At 42.4% G+C, this 15306-nt stretch overlaps 1 protein-coding gene across 13 annotated transcripts in view; it reads right to left on the reverse strand.

Moving 5' to 3' along the window:
* neo1a (neogenin 1a) overlaps nt 1–14283 on the reverse strand; it is a 230835-nt gene extending 216552 nt beyond the window's left edge. For all 13 annotated transcript variants that reach the window (XM_082957929.1, XM_082957926.1, XM_082957923.1 and 10 more), the window contains exon 1: nt 13717–14283. In XM_082957929.1, the coding sequence (XP_082814055.1) occupies nt 13717–13807 (91 nt within the window). In that variant the 5' untranslated portion in view covers nt 13808–14283. The remainder of the gene's footprint in view (nt 1–13716) is intronic.
* Between the last annotated feature and the right edge of the window lie 1023 nt (nt 14284–15306).

The raw sequence follows: 15306 nt of genomic DNA on the forward strand, positions 1-15306 counted from the left end.
AGCCTTCACCAGGGATGAGCTAGGAGAGGACAGCTTCCCCTCAGAGCCTTCACCAGGGATGAGCTAGGAGAGGACAGCTTCCCCTCAGAGCCTTCACCAGGGATGAGCTAGGAGAGGACAGCTTCCCCTCAGAGCCTTCACCAGGGATGAGCTAGGAGAGGAAAGGTTCTTATTTTCTCCCACGCAGACTTCAGAGAGAAAGCGTGTGAGTGAGTGTGAGGGGAGAGGAGAGGCAGAGGCAGCCAGGCAATTCCTTTCTCATTAGAAATTAATTACCACGGTAGCCAGGGTGTGGGCCGGCGTACAGGCGCTAGGCATCCCAGGCGTTACCTCACGGGGAGCACTTGAACCTGTGACCCGCCCCTCTGTAGTGGTTGGGAGATGACAGGGGTGCGTGACATAGCCCTGGCCTACAGACACTGCCTCGCCAGGCTGGGAATGCAGTGGCACCGTGGGAGCAGGCGTAGGACAGGAGTAGAGATTGGGTCCATTGATTGAAGGCTGAACAGGGTAAGGGGTTCCTACAGAGCTTCATCATTAAGACTCCAGACTCTTCTATATCAAATAGCACCCCGCTAGCTTGCGCTAGCTAATAAAACCTCTAACCATTGTAACCCAGTGTGGGATTATTGTAAAAGGAAATGAAAAAGGCAGAATAGGCTGGGATTATGAAGAGGACACTTAAGGCATATTGAACAGGATTCAACTCTTACATTGTTAAACTCTGAATATGCTAATAAGTGTGTTTAGGAAGCAGCAAAACTGACGGACACTTGCACAAGATGTTTATAATTCCAAGTGAATTTTCATTAAGAAAGATCAAACTTCAAGCCTTTTACCAAAGTAACAGACTGGAGGAAATACTCTAAGAATCATTAACTGAGAGGTGTGTGTGTGTGTGTGTGTGTGTGTGTGTGTGTGTAAAATTTGCGAACATATGTACAGCGGGTGTCCTGGAAGGTTGATCGACATGCTTACACACTCAGGACTAATTTCGACCACTCTAGTAAATGGAGTATGAAAGCAGCCCTAAAGCAGAAACTATTTAGCTTCCATCCATCTAATAGTCCATCTGTGGTTTAGTACAAACCTGAACAAGCCAGGGCCAACAAACACAGTTCAAATGTGATTCAGTGGTCAAATGAAAGTGATTTGAGAAAGGGCATGAGGGAATTGGCACACAGACACAGTCACCAGTCAGTGTGACAGTCTGGTACTACTGCTTTGTCCTTCCATGACCATAAGGGAAAGTCCCCTTTACAGGACATCTCTGATACGTCTGCCAAGTGGCCTACTTCATGAATCTCACAAAGCCCTGCTTTGAAAATAAAAAAGTAGAGTCAACAAATAATGAAATGTTTGACCACTCATTTAGCATTTCATTTACGGACTGCATTAATATATTAACAATGCAGGCTTTGCCTCGGGGTCTCTTGTAAAGGTAATTACCACCATGTGTCATTAATGCTCTTCCTCCATGATAGGACACCTTGTTATGGTTGCATGGTAAGAGCTGGCCTGATCATCCACCAACTGCCCCCCCATTACCCCAAACTTCCACCCCTCCTCCAATCCTGTCCCCATGGTCTCATGACATCTGTCTCTCAGATCCCAGTCAGTGTTGGAATGCCGCTGCCATTCTGCAGGTGCTCCCGCTGAGCTCTCTCCATCTCCATTTTGTAACTGTGCTGCCTCCTGTCACTAAATGACCTGTCATGAGGATGGGGGAGAAGCTGGGGTCAGAAGTCAGGCTTAAGGGGCGGCAGGTAGCCTAGAGCGTTGGGCCAGTAACCGAAAGGTTGCTGGATCGAATCCCAGAGCTGACGAGGTAAAAATCTGTCGTTCTGCCCCTGAACAAGGCAGTTAACCCACTCTTCCCCGGTAGGACATCATTGTAAATAAGAATTTGTTCTTATTTGACTTACCTAGTTAAATAAAGGTTAAAAAAGAAACATTGAGGGAGTCTGAGGGAGCTGGTTTCCATCACTCTGAAACAACCTCATCTCTGCAGGCCTTCCCTCCTCCCTGTTTCACTCTCCTCCTCCTCCTCCCTTTAAGCAGCAGAGGAAGGTCACATCTGTATTTAGATAGAGGTAACAGAGATAATATACATATTTTTCCAACTGTGAAATCAGTGCTGTTGAGTTCATGTCGGTGTATTGGTATATTTGTATGGCTTTCATGAAAATGGATGTAAAATATTCACACTTCTCAGACTAGAATAGTACAGGCCTATGAGAAACGAGACTGGTCCTCATTCAGACAACTAGGGTGGCGTCTTCACTTTCCCATCACTCCTTGAGCTTCGGTGCATGGCCCCCTGGGGAGGTGTAGTATTTTCACGCAGGATCGAGGCCACCTCAAAGAAAATGCCTTTGAAAACCTCAACATTCCTGTCCCCGAGGGGGCCTCTCACTGTATGCACAAGTTAATGTCTTGAGTTACCCAGCCCAATCGCGTTCCATTACCATCAGCTCATTCATATAGCAAAGCTCCAAATCAACCATTTCTATAGTAAAGAGGTGCAACTGACCATTTCTAAAGAGTAACTAAAAAGCTAAATAACCTGCCGTGAGTGGTGTTCAGGCAGATCTATTCAGCTCTGATGAGTTCGGGCCCAGGCAAGAGTCACTAAAGATGGCCAATTCTATTACATCATAACAGCGCATTAAATATGTTCAGACTGTAATTTGGCCATTTCTGCCACCACTCTGGACCTGTTAGTGAAAGGTCACTGCAGCCAGTGGTGCCACGTGCAATAGGGGAGCTCCAGGACACAACAGAACATCTATCCTTGTCCGGATTTACCCACAGAAACACAAGTTAATATAAACAACCAGGAGTTGCAGGGTCGCCATGGTAGCAAATGAAATCACAACCAAATCTGGGAGGTTCAGGGAGACGTGATGCAGATTTAAAGGGACAGTGTACCAAAGCTGACAACAACGTAGACACTGGAATGGCTTCATCAGCATCTGCAACTCGACTAGTCACATAACCAAAAGCAACTCGTCTAGACCAGTGCTTCCCAACCTGCGTCGGTGGTCCGTGGGGGTACTGCAGGTGGCCCGCAAATGTATTTGTTTGACATTTTTCCTTCTCTACTAAAAATAACAACAGCTGGGAGTATAATAAGCAATTTAACATTGCTTTTCACAATGTAAAATGTTTATAAATAACAACCCTTTAATTTCTTACATTCATTGCTAAAATTAACAAAATTTGACCGGCAAGATATGTAAAAAAATAACTGCGACTGCACGAATGGTGGTCCTCAAGAGATTGACAGTGATTTGTTGGTCCCCGGAACAGAAAAGGTTGGGAACCGCTGGTCTAGAACTCTACCTCTATAACTAATGTAATGTGTGTTCTGGCAGTCCTTTGGATCCAGATGAACTTTAGTTCCAAAATAATACTTAGAATTACACTGCCAAGGCAGTTGACATTTCTGGCACCTACATACTTTCTGGTAAAAGTTAAAATAGTTCTACACCCACTTGAGACAAAATGGGTGGCAGTTAAGATGAAATTCTACTACAAAGACTTAACCACTTTACTTGTAAAACAATACATTTTAAAAAACTTCTGAAGGAAACCATTGCTACTTCAAAGGGAATGGTTCGGGACCTGCTCGCCAAATTCACAGAGACTCATTAACTATTTAAAAGACTATAATTAGACATGAAAGCAAGGGGAGTTATCTCAGGTAATTTATCTGAGTCAAGAGTTTCTAACCTCTGAAGTGTGATCCACCTCCACATTTGACAAGTCGCTACGTTGAGGCTCAAAGTTTCATGTCTGTGGCTCTTGTAAACTATTTATCGGCACACACACTTTTAGCTCTTTAAGAGCAGTCTGAAAGCAACATGCCCAAACCACACAACCTCTCTCATTTGTCATTCACAGCTGCCTGCAAATCTACAATTTTGTCTCTGCCTAAAAGACGCTTCTTCTTTTAAAAAGACTGGTCGAATCAAAGTGGTAGAATCAAAGCTTGCCTTTCCCTCCTTTCTGAGGGAGCTATTCTGTTAGTTGACAGTCTCCTAGGGAACTATAACAGATAAGTCTCTGCTGATGGCTGTGTGTCAAAAGCAAAACTAATTTATATGCCCACCCTTCTGCTAGACCAGGTAAACTAATCGTTTTTTTAATGCCATGCAACTCTGATAAAACAGCTGTTCATCCGAGAACGGATAGCATGCATACACATACCCACAACCACACACACCTCTTCATATCTGAAGCTGCCAAAAGCCATAGGCTGGGCACAAGACGATGACAGGCGGTTTATTTAAACAGCCCTCACAATCCTCCCTCTGTGACTGACTGCCCCCACACCCCTCCAGCGTAAGAAGTGCTCCTTTGACTGAGTGGAGGGGGGTGTACAGAGAGTGTGGGGTGGATTTCAGTCATGCACACTATGTTAAGCCGAGCACCACTGGGTATGACTGGTGTATCAAGAGCAGAGACGAAGACGGAGGTTTCAGAGAAAACAATAAGAGTTCATTTGGTCAGCGAACTAGGTCGCTGTGGGGCTGCCCTTGTATTGTTTAGACACAGAGATGGCAGCAAACCCATTAAAATAATTCTGACAAGCTGGGTCAGTGTTAACTAGGTTCAAATTAGGCTGACCAAATTGGAGAATGCCCATGCCAATAAAACATCAATGGAGGAGCAGGTTTGATCGTGTTCAAGTGGTCTAATTACTAGTGATGAATTCATTTTCATGCATGTACCTTTTATGATCTCACTTCCCAAAACCCATTCAGGCTAATTCTTCATAACCTGGATGGCATCCAACAAACAGTGGAGGATAAATTCAAGTGTGCGTGCTGTGGGTGGAAAACTCCAGAAGGTATAGTGGAATCAAATTAAGGTTATTAATCATAGTTTCCAGGAGAATATTACAATCATCCTTAATTTATGTAGAGAGGTTTGATGCCAAGAATGATATTTAGAACCTTAAAAAAAAAGGTATTAAAAGTTCTCCAGAGTTACAATTGATAAGAGTGTTCAAGTTATGAAACAATTGCCAGGGAGACATTTGTCATTGTCATGTTGACCCTTAATCTTCCTTCGGTGTTCCTTCTACTGTAAAATGGAGAACGACTGAATTGTAACTATTACATAGGCCTATGCTAGCACTTCAGAAGAGACGCTTGTGTAGAGAGAGAACCGTATAAATGCTTTAAAAGCATTCAGAACAAAGCAGCATCATACCACACCATGTTTTTGGAACCACGACTCAACAAAAAGATGGACTCCACAGTTTACTGTTCATCTTCTAAAGAGAATAGATCTGCTTTGAAACTTCAAGGTCTGATTTCCAGGCCTCCTCCGGCACTTGCAGAGTACAAATCCATGAACAATCCCCCTTTTTGCCTCATTGTGGAAGATGGCTCTAAATGGGCTCTGTGTAAAACAGGGCCTAGTTTCTGGTTAGGCTGAGCCTCGCTGACTAGCACAGCTTGCATGTGTCATAATCCTCTGCAGCTGCCACCGTTGGCAGGGGACACCACGGCAGGAGCTCGGGCAGAACCCAAAAGTTTTAGGAAATTTTTGTGAAACTGTCCTCGCAGTCCTGCCGAGTTTGCAGAAAGATGCCTTTGGAACAGCCCACAAAGCTTATGAAGTTTGGCATGAACACAGAGTGACAAAAAAATTCAAAATAAATTCTCGTTGCTAACCGTGGCCTCTGCTCGTATCTCATGTTAATGTGCATTACTGCCATTTCCTGCAGTTATTTTGCTGTTGTCGAGTGTGCTTTGTTTACCAAATGGGGCATCGGGATGCATGGCTCCCCTTGTATCTTTATAAACAATGAATGAAATGACAGCATCCATCACGACTGTGGCTACAGTCTTGCATCACACCTAGATTACAGAATGTGAATGAATGTGCTACAAAGGCTAATGCTTGTTATTCCAATAACTTCACTAGAGATCTACTATGGTGCTAATGCATGCCCTTCTGACAGCAGCTCAGGTGGACTGTGGGTTCTCTCCTGTATCCATCAGACACTGCACCAATATAATCCATAAGCATTTCAATTTCACCCTTAAAGCCTGTGTTTTCAATAGCCAGCCACTGACACTATCCCATATACCTCTTACTCAAAAGCCATAGAAAGATCCACAATTACAGCCACTAGAGGGAATGGTACCCTTTTAAGCCAGGCTGCACAGAACCTTAATGCACAGTAACTGATAAAAACACAGACATGTCATGTTCTCTCAGAGACCATTAGCTACAATAGCAACAGAGGCACATAATGTTCTAGCTAGCTTGCCCTGGAGTAATTAGGGCTAAAGTTAGCATTTGGAGCTAAAAGCGATAGCTTGCCCCAAAAGCCTTTGAAGGACATTGAAAGGCCAACCAGAATCGGAGGAACAACAGGCCTTGGAAAGAAGGGAACAAGTTGGCACCACGCTGGCAGTGGATGATGGAGAACGATGCACTAGCCATGTTTCACTGTGTGCTGTGCCATGGTAGAACGAGACCAAAGCTCAGACAGAGAAACCCTTTCATCTCAGCAGGGGTATAGCAAAGCCATGTCAATGATCTGGTCTGGGCCTGGGAGCAGGGAGAAGTCTGGCTTCTCTCCACACACAACAGTCTTCTCCCTCTGTCTCCAACCGACCGGCAGCCCTCACTGCTCATCACCCTAATCAAAAGAGATGACAAGCACTTTGTTGAGTAACACGGGGAACATTCAGAGTAGAAACAATGCCTTCTGAACGGGGTTGATTTTGTAGTTTGGCTCTCTTGGAAGAGGGAGGTCAATGAGGACAGACAAAATGGTTACATGGAGCAAGCCTCGGTTACATGGAGCAAGCCTCGGTTACATGGAGCAAGCCTCGGTTACATGGAGCAAGCCTCGGTTACATGCTTGGGCGATATACTGTTTATCGGGGTATTTCGAAATACCGACGGAATGATTTTCAATAGCGTCAAGATCAAGCTTCTTAGTTACAGCAGAGACATTCAATCCCCTCCTGGATCAAGATCCCTGTTGCTAAATTGTTTTGCGCTCATATATTATATATATTATTTTTAACGTGCATATTCAGTAATAGCGTATACCCCGGTATAGCACAGAAAAGGTATGAACATCTGGATACCACCCAACCCTACTAGGTTACATCCGTACAGTCCGCAGACGTTCAAGAGCTAGACAAATAGCTGAAGCAAAATGTTTAATGTGGGAAACTGAAGTGATCAAACAATGTAGGTTCCAAGGCAGGTACTTTTTCTGTAGCGGTGTTGATGAGGGGTGCTCTGCCATGTCTGCAGTCTGTTGACATTTCTATAGCAACGCTGGCTACACTGTGGGTTAGCTTTCAAAGCATAGACACAAATGTCATTCACACAGAACAATGACTGCTGGCAAAAATGATGTATTATTGTAAATCTTGCTTATATGTAACCATAGTTTTAAAAAGCACCCAGTACCAAGAGAGAGTGTCTTATGGACTGGCCTGTAGGCTGTGCTGTGTAATGAACGGGTGTTGTGTTTCTAGGAGTAACCCATGGATGAATCTGAGCCTTTGCTGGCACGTCCCACAGTGAATTAAATAGGGGGGGAAATACATGGCGCATCCATGGCTGCCCCCAAGACAACTATTTATTCATTTAGTTGGTGGTGGAAACAATCAACATAGTGACAAAAGCATAGCAATCAGAGAACTATGATAAGCATCCAATCTGACAGTTGGTGGTGTGTAATGTCAACCAATCAGAATACAATTCTCACAATCAAGATTTAATTTAGGTTTTGTTAACAACATCTAATTTGCACATTAGGCAGTTAGCAAAAAAGGGCTAATAGTCTATTTGGATTAATACAGAAGCCACTTGAAAGCAAAGCAGGCGGGCACAGCTGGTGGTTATACATTTACCCCTGCCTTCAAAAAAAGATACCATTGCAGATGAAACGCCATTATCAAAGCATATTGATCTTTCTAGCTTCCTGCCAATTACAAGTAAACTGTGGCAGTAGTTATCGTAAATTACGACAATAACCCCTGGATGCCATTTCGCCAGTAGGTTGTTGACAACAACATACTGAAAATGATCACTGCAAAAAAGTTTGCTGCAATGCTAATGTAGCAATTAGCACAGCTAGCGCACAGTCATGTTGATTATTTGGATCCATCTACTGATCTTTCCGTTCCCAACTCCACTGAGGAGGAGACTGAGCGGAGCTACGCCACCCCCCCCCCGGCCATAGGACATCATCAGTATCTCCTAATGAGGGAGGGTGTCATTAGCCGACCAGATGAATCAAACACTTGCCAAAGCATGCAATTATCCGATTCTCAGTGAAAAGAGGTCATTAGGACTTTATGAGCAATTATAGCTCACAAAAAAATGATCCATAAACAGCGTGAAATATAGGAAAGACAGCAGGTGAGGGAGGTCTCTTGAAATCGAAGCCAGTGTGACAAGATGATACAGTTGAAGTCAGAAGTTCACTTACACTTAGGTTGGAGTCATTAAAACTCGTTTTTCAACCACTCCACACATTTCTTGTCAACTTCTCTAGGGTAGGGGGCACTATTTTCACCTCCGGATGAAAAGCGTGCCCAAAGTAAACTGCCTGCTACTCAGGCCCAGAAGCTAGGATATGCATATAGATTTGGATAGAAAACACTCTAAAGTTTCCAAAACTGTTAAAATAATGTCTAAGTATAACAGAACTGATTTGCCAGGCAAAAACCTGGGAAAAAAATCCTGCTTCCTGGATGGATTTCTTTTTGTAGTTTTCTATTGAATGCCTTCACAGTATCCATTGACTTAGGAATCAAATTGCACATCCTATGCCTTCCACTAGATGTCAACAGTCTTTAGAAATTGTTTCAGGCTTGCATTCTGAAAAATGAGGGAGTAAGACCAGTCTGAATGGGTGGACCCTACAGTGTCACAGAGCTTTTTCATGCGCATGACCAAGAGCGTGCCTTTCTTGTTTACCTTTTATATTGACGACTTTATTGTCCGGTTGAAATATTATCGATTATTTAGGCTAAAAACAACCTTGAATTGATTATAAAAAAAATGACATGTTTCTACGAACTTTAAGGATACTATTTGGATTTTTCGTTCCCCTGTTGTGACTGCGTTTGAGCCTGTGGATTACTGAAGAAAACGCGTGAACAAAAAACGGAGGTTTTTGGATATAAACAGGGACTTTATCGAACAAAACAAACATTTATTGAGTCTTGTGAGTGCACCGATATGAAGATCAAAGGTAAGTGATTAATTTTATCACTATTTCTGAATTGTGTAACTCTTCTACTTGGCTGGTTACTGTTTGTAATGATTTGTCCGCTGGGCGCTGTTCTCAGATAATCACATGGTATGCTTTCGCCGCAAAGACTTTTTGAAATCTGACACAGTGGTTGGATTAACAAGAAGTTTCTTTAAACCCATATATAACACTTGTATGTTTCATGAATTTTTATAATGAGTATTTCTGTTGGCCAGGTGGGACGCTAACGTCCCACAGACCCTAGTGAGGTTAACAAACTGTAGGTTTTGCAAGTTGGTTAGGACATCTACTTTGTGCATGACACAAGTAATTGTTCCAACAATTGTTTACAGACAGATTATTTCACTTATAATTCACTGTATCACAATTCCAGTGGGTCAGAAGTTTACATACACTAAGTTGACTGTGCCTTTAAACAGCTTGGAAAATTCCAGAAAATGATGTCATGGCTTTAGAAGCTTCTGATAGGCTAATTGACATAATTTGAGTCAATTGGGTCAAACTCAGTGCCTCTTTTCTTGACATCATGGGAAAATGAAAAGAAATCAGCCAAGACCTCAGAAAAATAATTGTAGTCCTCCACAAGTCTGGTTCATCCTTGGGAGCAATTTCCAAACGCCTGAAGGTACCACGTTCATCTGTACAAACAATAGTACGCAAGTATAAACACCATGGGACCACTCAGCAGTCATACCACTCAGGAAGGAGAAGCGTTCCGTCTCCTAGAGATGAACGTACTTTGGTGCGAAAAGTGCAAATCAATCCCAGAACAACAGCAAAGGACCTTGTGAAGATGCTGGAGGAAACAGGTCCACAAGTATCTATATCCACAGTAATACGAGTCCTGTTTCGACATAACCTGAAAGGCCGCTCAGCAAGGAAGAAGCTACTGCTCCAAAACCGCCATAAAAAAGCCAGACTAAGGTTTGCAACTGCACGTGGGGACAAAGATCGTACTTTTTGGAGAAATGTCCTCTGGTTTGATGAAACAAAAATAGAACTGTTTGGCCATAATGACCATCATTGTGTTTGAAGGAAAAAAGGGGGAGGCTTGCAAGTCAAAGAACACCATCCCAACCGTGAAGCACGGGGGTGGCAGCATCATGTTGTGGGGGTGCTTTGCTGCAGGAGGGACTGGTGCACTTCACAAAATAGATGGCATCATGAGGAGGAAAGTTATGTGAATATATTGAAGCAACATCAAGACATCAGTCAGGAAGTTAAAGCTTGGTCGCAAAAGGGGCTTCCAAATGGACAATGACCCCAAGCATACTTCCAAAGTTGTAGCAAAATAGCTTAAGGACAACAAAGTCAAGGTATTGGAGTGGCCATCACAAAGCCCTGACCTCAATCCCATAGAAAAGTTGTGGGCAGAACTGAAAAAGCGTGTGTGAGCAAGGAGGCCTACAAACCTGACTCAGTTAAACCAGCTCTGTCAGGAGGAATGGGCCAAAATTCACCCAATTTATTGTGGGAAGCTTTTGGAAGGCTACCCAAAAAGTTTGACCCAAGTAAAACAATTTAAAGGCAATGCTACCAAATACTAATTTAGTGTATGTAAACTTCTGACCCACTGGGAATGTGATGAAGTAAAAGCTGAAATAAATCATTCGCTCTACTATTATTCTGACATTTCACATTCTTAAAATAAAGTGGTGATCCTAACTGACCTAAGACAGGGAATTTTTTCTAGGATTAAATGTCAGGAATTGTGAAAAACTGAGTTTAAATGTATTTGGTTAAGGTGTATGTAAACTTCTGACTTCAACTGTATACATGGAGAACAGCAGGTGAGGAAGGTCTCTATTGAAATCCATGCCAGTGTGACACACCAGTAGGAGTTGGAGGGAAGGCCTCATCCGATCATCTCAAGGGTCATTTGAGCAGCCAAAGTCCATTTACATTTACCAGTGCTTTACCAGCAGGTTTTCTATTTAAACCTTTATTTGAAATGAATCATTCATGTAGTGTAGCCTGCACAGGCATTGCCTTTATACTAAGGGAACAAAATATATAATAAATAAAATAGTGCCAAGTGTTGCATCCATTAAATCCTAGTTCACATAAAGACAATGAAATATAAAAATTCACATACTTTTAAACTCCCATGAACACTGGCAAAATAAATGGTGAAAATGTGGTTCTTAGTGGTTTAGCCCTCAGAAGAATCCTAGGAGCGTCACAGAAAATGGATGTTGTTTTTAAGTCTCTGCTGCAGGCCTGCAGCCGAGGTGGTCTGAGAGGGATAGAACCCTGGAGAGTGGTTTGTGGGACCAGAAGGGGGGGATGCCAAATGTTTACACATTTCACCAAGTTATTTGCATTGTCCACGGGGAGACAATTAGCACACAATTCCCTCCCAGCAGGATTATGGAGATGGAACTTAAATGGAACTTAAATGGATTTTACACTCCTCTGACAGGCAGATAAAAGGAGCTGTTTACAAAGACAAACTTGAGCTTTAGGAACTTTAAACCGCTATGGGGGCGGGGAATAGGATAGCAGCCATGTTGAAGAACTCTACTCCTATGTGTGGGTGAAGATTGAATTCTTTAGTAGGACCAAAAAAAGCAACGAGTTTGCCAGTTCCCAGAGGCGGCTAGAACTGAATGAAGAAACATTCAATCTCCTTTGAGCTAGCACTGCAATCCACAACTTTGATAAAGACGAGTTCTATCTGCGGACCTACTCGCAAAAGACTTGAGACCTCAGAGAAATGTGTTTCGAATAAACAGATATTTTCAGAAAGGGGGACCCCACAATTAGTAATTTGAGACTCTCTCCCTGCGTGTAGGTCTCAGTCCAATTCCCTGGAATCAATCAGAGCTCCCAAAGGAACTCCCTGCACCCCTTAATCTCCTGGTTTTATTACTTTCCAGACAGTCAGGCCAGTTCCACCCTACCCCCATCTCTCCCTTTTGTACTGATCTCCAGCAAAGCCTGTGTTTTTTTTCCCCCCACTCCCCTTCACCGCTGCAGAGCGCTTTTCATGCAGGAGAGACTCTTTCATCAGCCTCCTCACACAAGAGAGCACAACAGCCAGCAGAGGCCCGTCTCTCCACTAAGACCTGTTCACTTCACATGCATTATTTTAACGGAGGCGAATCTTTAAAAGCGAGCTAGCCTGCATTTTTCCCCTAAAAAACAACTTCACATTTTACTGGATTCGTGGGAAAAATGTCATACTGACTGTTGTATTGCTCAACTGTTTATTATTTTCCAGCCTTCAACATAATCGGCAGAGGGCTTGAAAATAAATACATCGTCTCATCTCTTACAGGGCTATCAGGGGTGTGAATTTGCTAAGACCGACCATGAGATAAAGGCGGCCATGTGTTGTGTGCACTCCAACATGTGCCGTTTGTTTAATATTCATTAACTATTAAATTTGTCGCAGTCGCTCATAGTCCTTGGAATGTATTGGCTATCAGATTCCCTATCATAAAGCAGGAAACATGGGGTCAAGACGTTACCTATGTTTATTATTTCATCAACATTCAGTATGACAATGAAAATCACCCAAACAAACTACTGAAGTTTAAGTCAACACAAATACATGTAGCCTTCACGAGACTGAATTAAAATTGCTTATTGCAGTAGCTACTCTACTGTAGCCAATTAACAAAAAAAAAGGGGGGGGGGGGTATAAATTGTGTACTTTCTATCCATCGGCCAAACGTGTATTGACGCCCAGGTAATGAGATGTCTGGCGGACTGATGATGCTAGCTTATTGCTTGACAGTAAACCCAAATGAGAGTCATTAATTTGTGGTTATAGAGCCGGGTTCTTGCCATCCGTTGCAATTAATGACGTGACTGTAATGGTTTTGAGAGAGCGAGCAACCTGAACCTGTGATAATACAAAGCAACGAAATGTCGATTTGAGACAAGACAAATATACAGACAAATATTTCCATGTATGCATCTACCCGAGTTTTTAAATCAGTGAATAATAAATAAATCTGTCAATTATGACCGTAGAAACAAACGTGACGTGGGAGTTAAATCCAGACATAATAGCTAAAAGGTAAAACAAATACATAAATAAACACTTGAAATGGCTCGACAACAACCGCATTTCATTTGTTTTACCACCTGTATGGTCATGTTGTGGTCTGAAAAGTACTCCTAACAAACAAATGGTTCAAAAACATTGGCCCTTAGTTGACTGAAATGCAGCTGACTAATTAGCCTGCAGATGTCTAGAAGCTACAAGTCAATGCTCCATGTCGTAGCCTGCAGATGTCTAGAAGCTACAAGTCAATGCTCCATGTCGTAGCCTGCAGATGTCTAGAAGCTACAAGTCAATGCTCCATGTCGGCTGCTAGTAGTGCACTGCAGGACCTAGTAGCTCGAGCTGTTGTTGTACACGCGATACAGAAACTCGTTACATTGTAATACCAACAAATAATTAAAGTAGCCAATTGATTAGCTAATGTAACGTTTACCTTTGTCGGCATGTCTTGACACGGTGGTCGCCGAGTAAAGAAAGGTGAGACAGAGGAGAGAGAGGAGCAACCTTGCTCCCCGCTCCGCCATCACTTTTCAAAAATAAATGTTTGCAGGCTTCAAGAACCCCGGAGAAAATCCGTGTTTAAAATCCTCTGCCACCTATTTCCATACACTTCTGAGACAAACCAAGAACTTCAATGTTTCACCTACGAAATGTTTAAAAACATCCGGTACCAGCTACTTTTGAAACTGTCCGGATGAAACATGTAGCTAGCTGGCTTGTGAGCTCGAAGTATGGAGAGACCGCAGGTTAGACTGTTTTCTCAACTTGGTGGAGGGGTTGAAGGAAAACTGAAGTCAATCCATTGCTTCAGAGCCAATTCGGTCGAAAAAAATTGTGGAATCGACGGTCACACACGAATCCAAGCTATTCCAATTGCAATCAAATGCGTAAAACCCGAGAACAAGGACAGTTGAAAAGATTGATCAAGGTCCGACTGATCGGAGAAAACGACACCGCAGCCAGCTTCTGCTCGCGAACGGAACGTAATAGCAGCGTGGAAGGGCTGGAATTCTATGTGGGTCCCCGGAAAACAGGGCGTGGAGTCATGCGGAATTCAGGATTGTAGACCTAGGCTATATGTTGGCAAAATCTAAACTATGGATTGGTGAATGGATCAGTAAGCCACTTACATTTTTACCTGTGCAATCTGCAAATGAATTTAGCATATACATTACATAGCAAATAAAGAAAACGTATATCCAGTGAGTGACAGCAAGTAGTTTACAAAATGGTGAGTTTATCTTTTCAATAGAATGTCTTAAATGTAGTCTCCATTCAATGTATTCATCTTTTCATTAAAAAAATGTTAGGCTATAAATATGCTTAGATATTATTTAATTGTCAAGTTTTGTTGTAGGCCTTTGTAACATTTTATTTTTTATAGGCAATGAAAGGCAACGGTAGAATATTAATTTATTCACTCCCAGCTATAGTAGCATACCACCTTGGTGAATGTAATTGTAGTATTTTCATATAGAGGCTTTTTTAACTGTATAAAAATCAATATTCCTGCACCCATGTTACGATGCAAAAGAGTTTCCAGGGGAATTTCAACCCCTTGTCCCCAGGCTATGAATCATCTTAGAGAGAAACACGTGTGTTGTCCTCATAAACTAAGGTTTGTGCACATTCCAAATATTTGCATGATGAGTTCTTCCTGTTGATCAACAAGACAAACATCTATTGTATACATCATCCTAATTGGCCAAGGCATCTAAATACTGTTGTAGCTCTATTTGATGCTGGCAGATTATTTCACATGTTGGCTGGATCTCACGTGATCAGAGATTGTTGCCTTAAAATAATCCTGATAATTAACGTATTGTTAGGACAAGATTAAGCTATTTTAGATTGAGTTTAGACAATACTGCAGCAATATAGTAACATCAGTATGATAATATACTAAACTGATCATATAAAATATCAGAATGACCTCCGTTCTGCATCTATCTCAATATGTATGAGTATTCTGAGTGTAGAACCAGTGGTATTGATAGTGTGACCATGGAATATTAGTTATGAA

This window comes from Salmo salar, chromosome 11, assembly GCF_965601325.2.
Source record: "Salmo salar chromosome 11, fSalSal1, whole genome shotgun sequence".
In the NCBI taxonomy this organism is placed as follows: Eukaryota; Metazoa; Chordata; class Actinopteri; order Salmoniformes; family Salmonidae; genus Salmo; species Salmo salar.